This window comes from Apodemus sylvaticus, chromosome 13 (assembly GCF_947179515.1).
Source record: "Apodemus sylvaticus chromosome 13, mApoSyl1.1, whole genome shotgun sequence".
NCBI lineage: Eukaryota > Metazoa > Chordata > Mammalia > Rodentia > Muridae > Apodemus > Apodemus sylvaticus.
The window spans coordinates 68171719-68188822 of NC_067484.1; the positions used below are offsets into that span (position 1 = coordinate 68171719).

The following is a 17104-nucleotide window of genomic DNA, read 5'->3' on the forward strand; positions in this document are numbered from 1 at the left end:
CTCACCCCTCTCCCCCTCTTCCCAGGCCCTAGGAGACCACCTTCTGTTTCCAGGTTATCGCTTTTTGTTTTTTCCAAGTTTTTTTACTTGAGAAATACTCTACTTTTGTGTCTGGCTTATTTCGTTCAGTATATCCTCCAGTTCTGTCTACTTTCCTGAAGATGACAGGATTTCATTCTTCTGTTGGCCTGTGGTTTTCAGTTGTCCCCCTTACTCTGCAGGCTTTCTTCTCAGCATTCATCTGCCAGAAAGTTCTGTCCTTGGATTGTAGAGTCTTTCCTCTGGGTTTTCTGCTTGTTTCCAGGATGTGTGCTTTTGTTCCCTGCATCTGCTATAGATTGTTAATTGGAGCTGAAGAGTTAATCAAATTCAGGCTGTCTTTATTGGGTTTTGCCAAGATATCTTGTTAATGGATATTCAGAAGGCACATAATATCTGATTGTCTCTTCTGTGTTGCTAGCATTTTCTGGTATACGTAGGATTGTATAATAGTGATGATCGCAAATAAAAGGATTTCTTATATATTTTGAATATTAATCTGTTGTCAGTTACGTGTGTTCTAGGTTCTTTGGTTTGTGTTTGTATTGTTTTGTTATCATATCTTTATATAAACAAATGTTTTTATAAAGAGCTTGGGGTTATCAGTCTTCACATTTACTATGAATGCATAGTTTCAGGAGTCTAGGGCTTCAGGAAACCTTAAGTGTGCATCATTGCCTTGGGCCCTTTTTGAGACAGAGTCTGTTCTTCACTGCTGCTTATGCCTACCTGTCTAACTGAAGTGCAAGCTTGTGGGGATTCGCCTGTCTCCACCTCTGCTCTCCCGTGGGACTACAGGCATACGCTAACGTGTCCCTCTTTATGTGGGTTCTCAAGAATGGGGCTTGGGTCCTCATGTTGCACGGACATTTCCATTGAGGTACCTCCTGCCTACTACTCAAATCAACTTTTACAAAATTTTGTTTTAAGTACTTTATATTTCTATACTATTTTAATTGCTTTTTTTCTGTTGTAGTTGGCTCCTAATTCATTGATAAATTCTTTTGAGTTTTGATAAGAGTATTGTTTCTTTTTCCCCATCTTCATTTACTGCCGCCTTCAGACACTGTTGCTGGATGCAGCTGATCATGCAGTCACTTACTATGAGGTGTGCTTATGCCTTCAGGCTTTGGTTGATTCCTTAGTCAGATGGATAGAATTCCTGTCTATTCCAGGTTTGCTTAGATTATTGTTGTGAATAGGTGTTGAATTTGGTAAACTGTTTTTGTGTTGTGAGGACGATATTTATCTCCCATAATCTATGATTGTGGTGAAATGTATTAACTATGTACATTTGAATTCCTTTTAAAAAAAAGTCTTAAATCCCTAAAATAAAACTAGGGCATGATTGATTATCCTTTTTATCTTATGTGACTGAATTGAGTTTGTTATATTTTGTTTAGGAATGTATTTTATTATTAAGGTTTTTGTCAGATTTGCAAAAAGAGTTGAGTTTTTCTAATTTGTAGAATTTTTTCCCCATGAAATTAGAGGCATTTATTATTCTTTAAATATTTGAAATATGATTAGCTGGTAAAGTCACATGGGTCAATTAAGAAATATTTTTGTGTGTGTACGAGTGTTTAGCCTGTGTGTATGCCCCCCTACACAGTGTGTGTGTGCAGTGCCTGTGGAGGGGAAGTGGGTGTCAGGTCCCCTGGGACTGGAGTGACAATGACTTGTGAGCTGCTATGCAGATGCTAGGAACTGAATCAAGGTCCTCTAGAAAAACAGCCTGTGCTTCTAACCACGTAGTTTATTTCTTCAGCCCCAACTAAAAAAACAACTTTATTTCATGGTTATAGCTCAATTCTTGTTTTTCTCAGTAAGTTTGATTGTTATACTTCTTTAGAAAGTTATCTTTGATCAAAGTTTTTGTATATATTTTACATTAATTTTATCTTAGTACTTGAGGCATACTTAGTTCAGTTCTGAATTTTCAGTTCTGGGGAACTATAAACGCTCACACAGGCTAGACAGCAGCTCTGCCACTGAGCTTAGATGTTGGTGATGTGTACCTAATTTATAGTAACCCCTCATTCATCATTTTCACCAGAGATTGTTGGATTTATTGGTCTTTTATTTGAGAAAAAAAAGTAGGTTTTGACTTGATTAGTCTCTTCAGTAAAATTCATACATTTAAACTTTTTCTTTAGTTGTTAATTTTTTAGTTTACTGTTTTCATTTTAATGTCTTCTTTAAGATTTTTGACTTATGTCAGTGTGAACGAGCACATGTGTACAAAAGTACTAGTGCCCTAGCGGGCCAGAGGCATTGAATCCCCTGGAACTGAATTTCAGTGGCTGCCTTGGAACCCTGGCCCTCTAAGAGCAGTTGGTGCTATAGCTGCGGGGCCTCCTCCCGGCCTTGGTGCTTCATCTCTTAGTGCTAAGGTCCCTCCTCCTGTATGTACTCTCGAGACTGTAAATTCCTGTTTTAATTATTTTCTAGGTGTATCATTAGTAGAAAATGTCTTAGTTTGCCAAGGCTGCAAAAGCAGAGAATGAGGCATCAGTTGGCTTAAACAAGCAGAAATTAATTTCTCAAATTTAATTGACTTTGAGGCTTTTTCCCTTGGTTTGCAGATGTCCACCTTCTTACCATGTTCTTGTTTGATTTTTTTTTCTTCTGTGTACACATTTCTGGTATGTCTCTGTGTGTCCAGATTTTGGGGAGGGAGGTGTAAGGACACCAGGCAGGTTGGATTAGAAACCATCTGAATGGCCAATTGAAATTCACCAATGCAGTCACATGCTGAGGGTTGGGGTTTACAGTTTCTTTATGCTAATTTTAGGAGAACAAATTCAGTTCATAGTAGGAAGCAGTTCTGTCATCATTTGGTCCTGCAAATTTTCTGATTCCCAGTGCTGTTTCTTTTCAATAGATTATATATGAGTACTTAATTTTCACATAGAGAATATTTTTGTTTCCTGTTGATGGTTAGGAAAAAAAATGACTACAGATTTAGTGACTTAAACAATACAATTTTTAATATATTTTAAAAGTCCCCCTCCCAAATATTATCTTTCAGTTCTGGAGCCTATAAGTTCCAAAGTGGAGGTGTCAGCAGGGCTGTCCTGTAGAGAACAGTGTTTCCTTGGCTTTTCCATACATCTGTGTTCTCTGAGGGCTAATGTTAATCCCAAAGATGTGAGAGGACCATCAACCCCAGTCATCAAGGCCAAATTAAATAAAGCAAGCCTTTTTATTCATTTACATGGGGTGCCTCCCTCTAAGGTGGGATTCAGGAGGTCAGCAGTAGATGTGAAGAAGTCAAGGTTTTTATAGTTCAGGGGGAGGGAATTTGGTGGGCAAAATGGGGTCAGTTACTGGAGCAGAGCATCAGCACAACAGCTTAGTCCTAATGACCTCCTGAGACAATGACAAGGTTCAAGGTGGGCATAACAAGGTTATAAAAAAACATTTTTGAAAGAAAGACATTGCTGTTCACGAAATAGGCAGAATAGAACCGTTTATAGTTACAGATGGGGCATAGCCTGATCCTTGAGAAACAGGTTTAAACATAAAGAGGAATGAGCCTTGTCTTTACTTATAAGGCGGCTTTTAAGCATAAGATGGAGGCAGGCTGGTTCTCCATTCCCTCTTCCCTCTTGAAAGACACAGCAAAGAATCTTCACAGCTCACACACCCCTGCTTCTGTTTTTACATCTCTAACTCTTGCCCTTCTGTCTTCCTCTTACCCTTTTGATATATTAAACTATCTAGATAGTGCAAAAAAATATATTCTCAAATCTTTATTTATTCATGCCTGCACAGTCCCTTTTGCTACATAGGCTTTTTATTCATAGCTTCCAGGATCGATTTGAGGATATCTTGCTAATGGAATGGTGGTTGGTGCTCTTGTGATTTTGATCTTTAAGAATTGGTAGCTTTCTTTATGCTTTACAGTGTCATAAGCATTATCAATTTGCTGTGTGTGCATGTTCCTTCAGTTCCTTCCCAGTAAGATCCAGGCCAGCCTAAGCTATGGAAAGAAACTGTGAGAAGGCCAGCAGAGGGTGGGGAGAGTATGTCTTGAGCAGAAAGCAAGGAAAAGGGACAGTCCTAGGCTTTTATTATGGTGAGAGGCACAGCCAGATGGGAGTTCTTGTACACAGACAAACCTAGCATAGTTTTGCTTCATTTTTATGCCAAAGGAAAGAGAAAAATGTTGGTTGTCACCTGTTCCATTATGTACAACATGGAATGGGCAGAGAGAGGTGAAGCTTTATAGGCGTCCACAGTCAAGAATGGACTCAGTCCTCATTTATATTACCTGGACATAACAGAGTGGATTTGTCTGATGCGTCCTTCTGGTTAGATTGAGATTATATGCATTTGGTGTTTATGATTCTGATTAAAGATACATTGCTAGGTGCATACAAATCCAAAATCTTACATCTTAAGGAACTATATCATCAAAGAGTTCATATTTCTTCTACCTGATTTGTTTTAATCATTAATGTTAATGCAACTTTAGCAACTTCTTTTTAGTTAGAATTTGTTTGCTATAAACCTTATACTTTCATTTTTTTTTAAAGATTTATTTATTTTATGTATGTGAGTACACTGTAGTTATCTTCAGACACACCAGAAGAGGGCATCAGATCTCATTACAGATGGTTGTGAGCCACCATGTGGTTGCTGGGAATTGAACTCAAGACCTCTGGAAGAGCAGTCAGTGCTTTTTTTTTTTTTTTTTTTTTTTTTTTTTTTTTTTTTTTGAGACAGGGTTTTTCTGTGTAGTCCTGGCTGTCCTGGAACTCACTCTGTAGAACAGGCTGGCCTTAAACTCAGAAATCCGCCTGCCTCTGCCTCTCAAGTGCTGGGATTAAAGGTGTGCACCACCACTGCTGGGCTTATACTTTCTTATTCCTTTGACTTTAGCCTTTCTGTGTATTTAACCTGGATTAATTTCTTTTTAAATTGAGAGGGAGGTGTGCACATATGTGTTTGAATGCCATAGCATATGTATGTAGCAGCTAAAAGGGCAGCCTTGGGTGTTGGCCCTTACCTTCTACCTTATCTGAGCCAGGATCTCTTATTGTTCAACACTATTTATGCTAGTCTGGCTGGCTGCAAACTTCAGGGATTCTCCTGTCCCCATCTCCCAGCTTGCTGAGAGAACTGGGATTACAGACTCTTGATACCACGTCTGGCTTTACCTGGGTTCTAGGACCCAACTCTGGTCCTCACAACACATGTCAAATGCTTTATCTGCTGAGCCATCTCATTGGCCCTAAATAGATTTTTTTTCTTATAAACAAGTCCAACTGACAATCCTAATCTTTATACATTGAATATGTATTTTGTGCCAGACATTTGACACTAAAGCCTCAACAGAGTATGAATCAGAATCTTATAGTCTTATGGGAGGAACCAAGACTAGTGCTGGGAGGGTTTTGATCCATTGATGACCATATCTGATGTTGGTCTTCTAGTGGTTTGACAGAGTCCCCATGCACCCATAGTATCACATAGCAAAAGACATGGAATATAGATACATACAGTTGATTTTGGGCTTTTTTTTGGGGGGGGGGAGGTTGGATTTCAAGATAGGGTTTCTCTGTATAGCCCTGGCTGTCCTGGAACTCACTCTGCAGATCAAGCTAGCCTCAAACTCAGATTCCCCCTGCTTCTGCCTCCTGAGTGCTGGGAATAACACTCCATGTACCACCACTGCCCAGCAATACCATTGATCTTAATTACAACACAGTATATGTTTATATCTAACATACTTATTTGAAATATCTGGGCATAAATCCAACATTGTGTTTTGTTTTCTGTTCCGTTGTTTTGTGTCATATGTTGCTTTCATCCTATTTAAAATATTTTCTAGTGTCTGATTTGATATCCTACCTGGCTCTAGAGTTACTTGATTTTTGTTCAATGTTCATATAATTTAGAATTTTCCAGTTAACCTTTACCTGAATTATGTGGTCAGACAGCATACTTGGAATGATCGCTGTAATTGCTATCCTTTGACATTTGTTCAGGCTTGATATTCATCTGGCACATGGCAAATTTTGTGCTATATGTTATGTACACACAAAATAAGTCTTTGTCATTTTTGATGCATTATATCACTTGGATCAGGTTTATTAAATGTGTTCCTATTTCATCTGTTTTTTGGTTTATTTGTATGCTGGCTAGTTTTATAGGCTCTGAGAGGAGGGAGCCTCAATTGAGAAAATGCCACCATAAGATCTAGCTGTAAGGCATTTTCTTAATTAGTGATCAGTTAGGGCCCAGTCTGTTGTGGGTAGGGCTACCCCTGGGCTGTCTTCCTGACTTCTATAAGACAGACAGCTAATCAACGCAAGGGGAGCGAGCCAGTAAGCAGCACCCCCCATGGCCTCTGCATCAGCACCTGCTTCCAGGTTCCTGTGCTTGAGTTCCTGCCCTCACTGCTTTTGATACTGAACTGTTAATATGGAAATGTGAGTAAAACAAACCTTTCTCTCCCCAATCTGCTTTTGGTTGTAGTGTTTCCTCACAGTGGTAGTGACCCTAACTTAGACTGTTTTAAAGCCCAGGCTGGCCTTAGTTTCACAATCTTTTTTTCTTACTCTGGAGTGCTTAAATTGTAGGCATGTGCCTGCATTTTCAAATCGCTGCTTGTTTTGGTAGTTACTATTCAAAGGATGTGATTTCTTCCACTGTCTTTAGTTCATCTGGTTGTTCTGTTGGAACTTTACTTATGTGATTCTTCTTAATCCTCAGAGTATAAATTGCCTGATGCTCTGAATGAAGTTGGCCATTGTGTGAGACTTTAGTCTCATTTTTATACTCCATTCTCTGAGGTCCCACTGTCTCTTAGAGAAATAAACAAGTTTTTTTTTTATATTTTAAACTGCATTGTTTAATACATTTAATTTAGCATCATTCTGTCCTCCTTGTGGCTTTGTCCTGTGTCCTATAAACTGAATCTGTTCACAGTAGTTGGAGCAGCTGTTCCTGTCAGATAGCAGTGCAGTGGCAGCAGCTTTCCTTTTGCCTAGTATTTCTTGTAATTGCCATATCCTCTGCATCTCTTTTACCCTTGCTATGTATTTTTGTCTTCAACATGTGTCTGTTTTAAGAAGGGCATACTTTATTTTTGTTTTTTTGGGGGGGGGGGGTTGATTGGGGGTTTTTTGTTTTTGTTTGTTGGGTTTTTTTGTTTTGTTTTGTTTTTTTTTTTTTTTGAGACAGGGTTTCTCTGTATAGCCCTGGCTGTCCTGGAATTCACTCTGTAGACTGGGCTGGCCTCAAACTCAGAAATCTGCCTGCCTCTGCCTCCCACAGTGCTGGGATTACAGGCATGTGCTACTACCGCCCGGCAAGAAGGGTATACTTTGTATGTTTGGTAAAATTTCATCTTTTGGAGTTGGTCTATTTCATATCACTATTTTCTAATTTTCCTGTTTCATGTCCTTTATTTCATTCTTGCCTTCTTATGGATTTTCAATTTTAATTACTTTTTATTTCTCTTTTTTGCTATTTTTCTAGAGGATAGCTGAGACAACATGCATATGCATATTTATTATACTCTATCTAATAAAGATGATAAATTTTGCCATTTTTTAAGATGGAATTTGTCTTACTTGCTTTCTGTTACTATGATAAATACCATGACCAAAAGCAACTTGAGGAGGAAAGAGTTCATTCCATCATTTCATGACTCAGTCCATCAGTAAGGGAAGGCAAGGCAAAGCAAGGGCTGAAGCACATACAGCATCCCTGGGAGAGTGCTGCTTCCTGGGGAGGAAAGGGTTTATCCTACAGACCTTTATGAAGGGAGTTCAGGACAGGTACTCAGGGCAGGAAACTGCAGGCAGGACCTGAAGCAGAGACCATAGAGGGGCACTGCCTACTGGTTTGCTCCTCATGACTTGCCATCCATAGCTTTTTCAGCCTGTATTCTTGTACAACACAGGACCACCTGACCAGTGGTCCCATGCAGTGAGCCAGACACAGCAATTGTGAATCAAGAATGTGTTCTGCACACTTGCCTATGGGTGATTTGATAAAGGCATTTTCTCTGTTAAGTCTGTGTCAAGTTGGTGAAGCCTGGCCAGCATGGGCATGGGCCCCCACCAGGAATGACGATACAGTATGGCCGTAAATCCTTGCTCCATTATCTGGGTCATATTGTATAGGCTAACAAGATGTTTTCTCTTTGAATTTGGGTAAATGTCCATGTTTTGGCATGCCATCAGATATTGTACATAGAAAATTGTAGCAACTCCAAATGATGTTAACATTTTTTGGAAAAGGTCTTATGGTATTCTCTAGGATGAGGGGGACCACCTTAAGGCAGTCAGGGTTGAGCTGTGCCAGGGCTTCCTGGGCCTTGTCCCTGGTTTACCATTTCTTGGTTCACATTCTCACTCAGGATGGATCCTTTTGAATTCCCCACTTACTGAGGAAAGGCACTATAATCCTTTCTTTGGGTAGAGAGTAGATTATTCTTTCCCTACAGAGACGTAGGTTTGTCTTGAAGTAGTACTCGTATGTAGTTCAGGTCTCCAATCAGTTCGCTACTTCTTAGCAACTGTTCCATGTGTTCATCGTGCCTTTCTGAGCATTACACCCATGTTCTTAGATAATTTATTTGTTTTCATTATATTGAAATGTTTTTAATGTTATAGGATTAAACCAAACTATCTTTTGCTTTAAACATTGATTATGTGTGATGAAATGCATGTGTACCATGGCACACATGTGGAGACCAGAGATGAGCCTGTGAGAATCTTTTCCTTTCACTATATGGGTTCCATCCAGTGCCTTTACCTGTGGAACCATATCACCAGCCTCAGGCTCTTTTATATCACCTTAACTTCTTGATATTATTAGAAAGTTTTTTAAAATAATCTTTATTTTTTGAAATTATAATATAATTACATCATTATCATTCTTTTCTCCTGTATACCTGCCTTGATCTCTTTCAAATATATGGCCTTTTTCTTTAACTGTTGAAGTGGAGAGCTAGTTGTTCCAGCACAGTGGATTAGATCAGGAATCAGCAGTTTTACCAGCCTCGTATTAATAAAGTTTTATTGAATCATAGCAATCTATTCAAATACCTTCATATTTTACCGGCAGAACTGAGTAGATGTGCTACCCTAAATTATTTATCATCTGCCGTAGTTAGGATTTCTACTGATGTGTTGAAACACCATGACCAAAAGTAACTTGGGAAGGAAAGGGCTTATTTTTACCTTCCAGCTTGTAAGTCCCTCACTGAGGGGAAGCGTTGAAGGACACTGCTAGCTCCTCATGGCTTGCTTAGCCTGCTTTCTCTTAGCACTCAGAACCATCTAGTCCAAGGATGGTACTGCCCACAGTGAGCTGAGCTATGTCGCACTAATCATCAATCAAGTAAATGCACCACAGGCTTGACCATCTGGTGGGGGATATTTTCTCAACTGAGGTTTCCTTTTCTGAAATAGCTTCTATCTAACTTGTGTCAAGTTGACATAAAACTAACCAGAGTACCATCCAGTACTTTTAAGCAAAAGTTAATCAGCCTCTGAATTAGACTATCCTTTTTTCATTTTTCTGAGTTGGTTTTAGTACTCTAAATATATCTATCATACCTATTTATGAATTTCTTCTATTTCTTTAGTCATTTGACATGTTCCCACAGAATCACTATTTTAGCTTTATACTACTATACTTTGTTGACTTTGTAGCATTTACATGGCACATATAACAAATTATGTAGATCCCTGCACACAAAAGATTAGAAATATAAATTGTAAACCTTTTTTAATATGGGCGTGGTAGTATATGCCTTTAATCCCAGCACTCAGGAGGCAGAGGCAGGTGGATCTCTTGAGTTTAAGGCCACCTTGGTCTACAGAGTGAGTTCCAGGACAGCCAGACCTGTCTCAAAAAACAAAAAGGGGTAGGGGATAAGGAAAAAGAAAAGAAATTCCCTCACAGACAAGCCCAGCTGCTTGGATTTTTGTTGATTTCCGATGCAGGCAAGTTGACAACTGAGGCTAGCTGACAAAGGCTCATTCCCATAACTTCTGATGATCTTTATTCAAATGTAAGCCATTTCCAGTAAGCCATTCCCCAGCCTTCCGCCTAAGGTTTTCATCAACCTCCCTGCCAAACCTCTGAGTCTCTTCCCTGCTTGATTTTCGCAGCACTTATTGTCATCTAATGTAAAATCTCATCTATTAGCGGGCTTGTTTGTTTCACTTTATTAGAATGAAGGCACATTCTTGTCTTAGTTTTGTTAATTTGCCTTATTTCTATTGCCTAACACAACCTGCTACAAGTTAAGTGCCCAGTAAGTTGTTGCTTAAGTAGTGAATCTTCATAAGTTTAGCTTTTTCATTTCTTAAACTGGAACTGCTAGGCCAAAGGGCTGAGTGGCGTTTCCCCTGAGGTGCTGGGCGCTGTTCTCTGCTACTGACCCGCTTATCCAGCCCAAGGGCGACATTTTAATAGTTTTGTGTGCCTTTTGTCATATAACTTGATTATTGTTTTGATTTTATTATTTTTGCCATATATAATATTTTATATGTGGTCTAACTATCAATGGTATAAAAATGGCTTATGTTATAGCCAGGTATTAGTGTCATGCTTATAATCACTCTATTTGGAAGGTAGAGGCAGGAGGATTGCTAAAAGTTTGAGGCCAATCTGATCTACAGAGTAAGAGTTCTGGCTCAGCCAGAGTTATTTATTGAAATCTTGTTTCAAAAACGATCAAAAAGGGGGTTGTGTTCAAAAGCATTCTCCTACTCTTGAGCTCAGGTATCCCATTCCTCTACTCAGAAGCAATTGATTTTGTTAGTTTCTTGGCTTCAGAGCTATTTTTTTTTTTTTTTTTGATTTGGTTTTTTCGAGACAGGGTTTCTCTGTATAGCCTTGGCTGTCCTGGAACTCACTCTGTAGACCAGGCTGGCCTCAAACTCAGAAATCCACCTGCCTCTGCCTCCCAGAGTGCTGGGATTACAGGCATGTGCCACCACCACCCGGCCAGAGCTATTTTTATATGGCTAAAAACTGATACCACTTTACAGTATGCAGTTATATCTACCCAAGACAGTCTCTTTGCTACAGTATATGGTAACATGCTACAGTTATGTCTACACAGTGTGGTGCCTTTTCCCTTCTCTGCACTATTCATACCCCTTCAAAGCTGGTCAATTGTTAGCAAATTTTGCTGTAGTCAGCTGTTCAAATAGTAATGAAATAGTTTGCCTATATCCTTGAAGCCCAAAATCAAGATGAGATTTTGAAATGAGAGACAATTTCCATGCTTAAAGGATCATAGAGTTTTAAAAATCAGCATGACATGCAGATGTCAAGAAACATTGAGAAAATATTGAATAAAGTACAGATTACAAATAGAGTGAAAATTTTTATCAAAGCAGAGAGTGAGTACATTTACTGGGGAAGACTTAGTGGGAAGAGGTGAATCTACTGCTTTAATAGTGAAGAGGACCGTGGCAGGAAAGGAGTTCAGTACACCTCTTTTTGTTCAGATTCATTGGTGACTAAGAGGTCATAGGATTTGGAGAGATTACAAACATTTTTATGCGGAGAGCCATGTTCAAGGTTAACTTGTTAGTGGGCATGAAAGGTGACTCTTAGCATAGGGGCTAGAAAGTTGTATCAGTCACAGAGGGTTTTGAATGGAGTTTTATTAGAACACTGCCATGCCACTTATTCATATACTGGTATACAGCTATATTCATGCTACAGTAGTGGAACTGAAAAATTGAGACGTGGTGGGTGGCTGGAGAGATGAGTCAGCAGTTAAGAGCACTAGCTGTTCTTCAAGGTGAGCTGGGTTCAATTCCCAGTTCCCACATGGTAGTTTACTACAGCTGTCTGTAACTCCCATCTCCAGAGGATCTGACACTATTTTCTAGCCTCCAGTCAGTGCACATATGGTATACAGACAGATGTGTATGCAAAACACTAGTACACATAAAGTAAAAAATAATTTTTTTTAAATTAAGACAGACCATATAGCTTACAATACCTAAAATGTTTACTCTGGTTTTTCACAGAGTTAGCTGCTCCCTGTAGGTAGATTCTGTTTAAGGAGGAAAAGCATTACTGACTATTGAAGAAATGGGAAGGAGATATTCCTGTGGGTACATTTAGCTATCGAAGAGTGGCTAATGAGATTCTTTGAGGAATACAGTTAAAACAGAGGAGGATGGAATGGCCATCCTGCCAGGACAGTTGAGATTCAGTAATGCACAAAGATGGCTTATCCTTACTCATGTTTTCTAATTTCCCTCACTAGCCAAGAAGGATCAAGAAGGTGGAGAAGAAAAGAAATCTGTTCAAAAGAAGAAAGTAAAAGAGCTGAAAGTGCTGGATTCCAAGACAGCCCAGAATCTCTGTGAGTAGTTCTCCTGGCTCCAGTGGCTGAGCCCGTGAAGCTGCTCCTGTAGGAGCTTATGTCCCTCCAGTGAAACTCGTCTTGTTAAGTTCCTGTTCTGTGCCAGGCAGTGCACAGTGAGGGAGGCTCCAGTGTCTCATTGACTCCTTCAGTAGCACAGCAGGGGAATAGGTACCCACTTTCTGTTGAGCAAGCAGGTGAAGAATTTACGGGTGTGTCTAGTCTAGAGCTAAGATGAGGCTGTCTTAGAGTTCCTTTGTTTTCTTTTACTGAAGGCTGAGGGCGGGCGGACATGTGACTTTGCAATGGAGCTTGGCTGCCCTCGAACTGGCAGTCCTCATGCTGGGGTTGGGCACCATCATGCCTGGCAGACTTCTTTCAAAGTTCTACTTCTTTTGTGTCATCAGGGTTCCAGCCTCAGCCTCAGAACCCTTCTGCTTTCTTTTCTTTCTTTCTTTTTTTTTTTTTTTTTTTTTTTTTTTGGTTTTTTTGGTTTTTTTGGATTTTTTTTTTTTTTTTTTCGAGATAGGGCTTCTCTGTGTAGCCCTGGCTGTTCTGAAACTCACTCTGTAGACCATGCTAGCCTCAAACTCAGAAATCCGCCTTCTCTGCCTCCCAGACTGCTGGGATTACAGGAGTGTGCCACCACCTCCCAGCCCCTTCTGCTTTCTAATAAAGAACGAGCTGCTATTGTGGCTTCAGTTAAAACTACAATTACTTTGAGTAAGTGAGGTGAATCTTGTACTTGTTAGATGAGCAATCCCACAGAGTTAAGCATTTGATGCCATACTTCTTCTGTTCTGGCTTGCCACCTGGACTGAGAAACTCTGATTAGTGGAAAATCCTTAGGTTGGAGAGACTTCACACACTCACTGTAGTAGCTCATATACTAGAGTGCAGAAATTTCTCCACAAAGATGGTATAGTTACTGTCTGTTTTGTGGTCAGGATCAATGGTTTCTTTCTCCTTTTGTCCATTTCAACTATGACTCTTCACCTCCTTTATACTGAGTAATACAGATATTAATTTTTTGGTCAACAAATATTTGAGAGTCTGGCATATGACAGACTCTATTAGATATGTGCTTGTCATGTGCTATATAAATGAAAGTTACTATCTTCATTTTTCCACATGAGAAAACTAAAGTTCAAATGTTATGACTTGACCAAAGTCACCCAAGCGAGTACACATAGGCACAGTCAGAGTGATACAACAAGACAGTAAGTCTTAACATTGTTCTCTATCTATCTATCTATCTATCTATCTATCTATCTATCTATCTATCTATCTATCTCTATCTCTATCTGTCTCTTTCCTTGCTTTAAATTTTTATTTAACTCAGGCATGAGGGTACATATCTTTAATTCCAGCATTTGGGAGACAAAAACAGGTGGATCTCTGGTTTATATAGTGAGTTCCAGGATAGCCAGAGCTATGTAGTGAGACCCTGTCTTGTTGGGGGTTAAATTAAATATATAATATATTTTTATTTAAGTTTAGCTTTAGGGTTAACAATTTCACAATAAAAATTTAAGTTGTATGTGTCCTTCTTACACAGGATCATGCCGATCTCTGTATCTATTGTTCCAGCTGTAGTATATGTTTCAGAAGCAAGAATAATTTTTATTATCCTTGACCATATAAGTTTAATTAATATTCATAGGTATTGGTAGTTAGAAATCTCTTATAGAAACTAAAGTAATGTTAATCTCTGTTCCTAAGAGTGTGTCTAGAACATAATACAAGTAATTGTTATTTTAGAAAATGGTAGAAGAAAGACTATAATCCAGTCCATCCTGTTTCCCAGTAGAGTGATACTAAAGTAGGAAATGGTTTAGAAAGGAATCGGGGTCTGGGGTCATTACTTCTCCCTCATGACTGCTCCTATTCAAGAAAGTTCTCACTTTTCCTTAACCTATGTTCACTCTGTGTAAAATCAAAGGGAAAAAGCCAAGGAACTCTGAGGGGTTTGGTGCCATTTAGCAGCAGAACAGTAGCCTAGCACATCCCAAGCCCTGTTTCAGTTCCCTAGAACTGGGTGAGGAGAGCCTGGAATTAGCTTGTTTAGGGTCGGTCGGTCGGTCAGGGTAGGAGGCAGACTAGGTGCCTGTTTGGTCCTGAAGATACAAAGCCAACCCAGGCCTGTTTGGTCCTGAGGATACAAAGCCAACCCAGGCAGCTCCTGTTCTCCTGCCTTGTGTCTGGAGAGGACGGAAAGGAAACAAATCAGTAGCTGAAGGTAGCTGCAGCCATAGGCTGCACTGGGACACCTCGGCCAGCGCTGGCAGGAAGCGTCTATGGACGCACGCCACATGGGGAGCATTGAAGGGCAGCACCAGGAGGGTTCTCAAGAAGATGCTGTTTAAACAGCTTTGAAGACCTGTCTAGAAGGAGCTAAGGGAAGGAAAGGACTCCCTCTTTTCAGGAGGGGTCAGCCCATTTATATTGATTACTCAGTCCAGTCTAGAAACTGCATATGGCTACAGCTGTGGAAGTTACTGTGGAGAGTTTAGTCAGGAAAGTGACTGTTACAGCCCTGTGTCATGTTTGGAAGGCTGCTTTGGTGCATGATTTTCAGGCTTAGTTTCTTGAGTAGGAGAAGAGTCGGGAGGAAGATGAGCTGTCTTAATGCTTTAAACCAATGAGAGATGATCAGGACCCCAAGGCTAAGGTGATGGGGACGAAGAGCAAGGCACAGGATAGAAAGAATCCTGGGACTCGGTGGAGGAGATAGACAGTGGCACTTGAGTGCTGATCGCTCTGCAAGGTGGAACCCGACAAGCTGAGCAAGGCACGCACACTCACCCTGGGGAAAGTGTCAGTAGATCCACGTCACAGAGGCAGATTAGAGCCTTTTATAGCATGCACTCACTGACTGCTGCTTTTTCATTGGCTTTGTGAGCACAGGATAGATCTGTGTTTTCAGAATGCTGGAAAGGGAAGGGAACATTGGGTCAAAGAAGGTTCTTGAGATAGACTTGACTGCATATGCTGAGGTAGAATATTAGGGTCACCTTAAGAGCTGGCCATGGTAATGCACACTCAGGAAGCAGATCTCTGGTTTTTTGGCCAACTTGGTCTGCAGAGCAAGTTCCAGAACAACCAGAGCTACACAGAGTCAGAGAAGCCAGGGTGAATGGTGAAGAGATGACTGAAAGAGAGCTGTTTTTATAGAAGATTTGATTTTATGTTTACCTGCATGTATATGTGGTTAGAGCCTGAGGAGGCCTGAGACTCTGTTGGATCTACCGGGAACTGGTGATACAGATGCTTGTGGGCAGTTATGAGCTGCCACATGGATGCCGGGGAAATAATCCAGGCCTTCTGCAAGAGTAGCCAATACTCCTAACTACTGAGCCATCTCTCCAGCCCCAACAGAGGACTTTTGATTGAAGAGTCAGATTAGAACATGAGGGAACTGGAAGAACGAGGGTGTGTTTCTTAGAAGTGGAACGTGGCCATTTTAAGAATGAGCGTGTCTGGTTGGGGATTGCCTCACAAACACAAGGCCCTGGGTTGGTCCTCAGCTTTAGTGGGGTGGGTGCTCTCTCTTTTATTAGAGAGTAGGGGTGATAAGAATGAACAAGGCAGTGGTAGCTTTGTGAGAGAGGGGGTCTCCCCAGATGAGTGGTTCTAAGATTCCTGTGAGCAGTCATGGTGTTTGGTGAATGTGCTGAGCTCATTCGTGCTGTGTGATGTGGTGTAGTTTGTGTGGAAGTGGCTGGCAGTGGCCATTCCAGCTCTGAACTTGGGCTCGGATTTCAACTAGCTGGGCAGAGTGGGCTTTCAGGATGCTCTTAAGTGGGGAGGGAGATGAGAAGAACCTATCTTTGTATCTCATTCTCTGGCAGCAATCTTTTTGGGCTCATTCCGCATGCCCTATCAAGAGATTAAGAATGTTATCCTGGAGGTGAATGAGGCTGTTCTCACGGAGTCTATGATCCAGGTAAGCAGCAAGGAGGTTCTGCTAGATCTTAAAAGACTGAGGAGTCCCTACCTCAAAAGCTGCCCCACCCCCACCCTTCCTATCAGTGGGCAGAGTGTGGGCCTTAGAGTCACAGTCATGATGCCCACCCCACACACAGCATTTACACTCTTTTCCAGAACCTCATTAAACAGATGCCAGAACCAGAGCAGTTAAAAATGCTTTCTGAACTGAAGGAGGAGTATGATGATCTGGCTGAGTCAGAGCAGTTTGGCGTGGTGGTGAGTAAGGCCTGGAGAGTCACTCTTTCCAACCCCCTGTTCCCTTCCCTCTGGAGACCTGTCTGGTTGCTTGTTCCTTGCCTCTTAACTGGTTTTGAATCTTTTAGTCAATCAGTTCCCAACTCCTCGCTCTGGAGCTCTGATCTCCCAGAGGAGGATCAGTCTGTTACCTTTTTTGATGTCTGTTTTTAGCTTCATAATGGAATTTCTTTTCTTTTTCACTAGATGGGCACAGTGCCCCGTCTTCGGCCTCGCCTCAATGCCATCCTCTTCAAGCTACAGTTCAGTGAGCAAGTTGAGAACATCAAGCCAGAGATCGTGTCCGTCACTGCTGCGTGTGAAGAGCTGCGTAAGAGCGAGAGCTTTTCTAGCCTCCTGGAGCTCACACTGCTCGTTGGAAACTATATGAATGCGGGCTCCAGGAATGCTGGCGCTTTTGGCTTCAATATCAGCTTCCTTTGTAAGGTGAACCATAGGGTTAGACAGGAGGACAGAGGG

General features: G+C 40.8%; 1 protein-coding gene across 2 annotated transcripts in view; it reads left to right on the top strand.

Annotated features, from left to right (window-relative positions):
* Positions 1 to 17104, top strand: part of Diaph1 (diaphanous related formin 1) — a 96205-nt gene that overhangs the window by 66738 nt on the left and 12363 nt on the right. For both annotated transcript variants that reach the window (XM_052155915.1, XM_052155916.1), the window contains 4 exons: positions 12302 to 12400; positions 16252 to 16346; positions 16505 to 16606; positions 16832 to 17071. In XM_052155915.1, coding sequence (XP_052011875.1) covers positions 12302 to 12400; positions 16252 to 16346; positions 16505 to 16606; positions 16832 to 17071 — 536 coding nt within the window. The remainder of the gene's footprint in view (positions 1 to 12301; positions 12401 to 16251; positions 16347 to 16504; positions 16607 to 16831; positions 17072 to 17104) is intronic.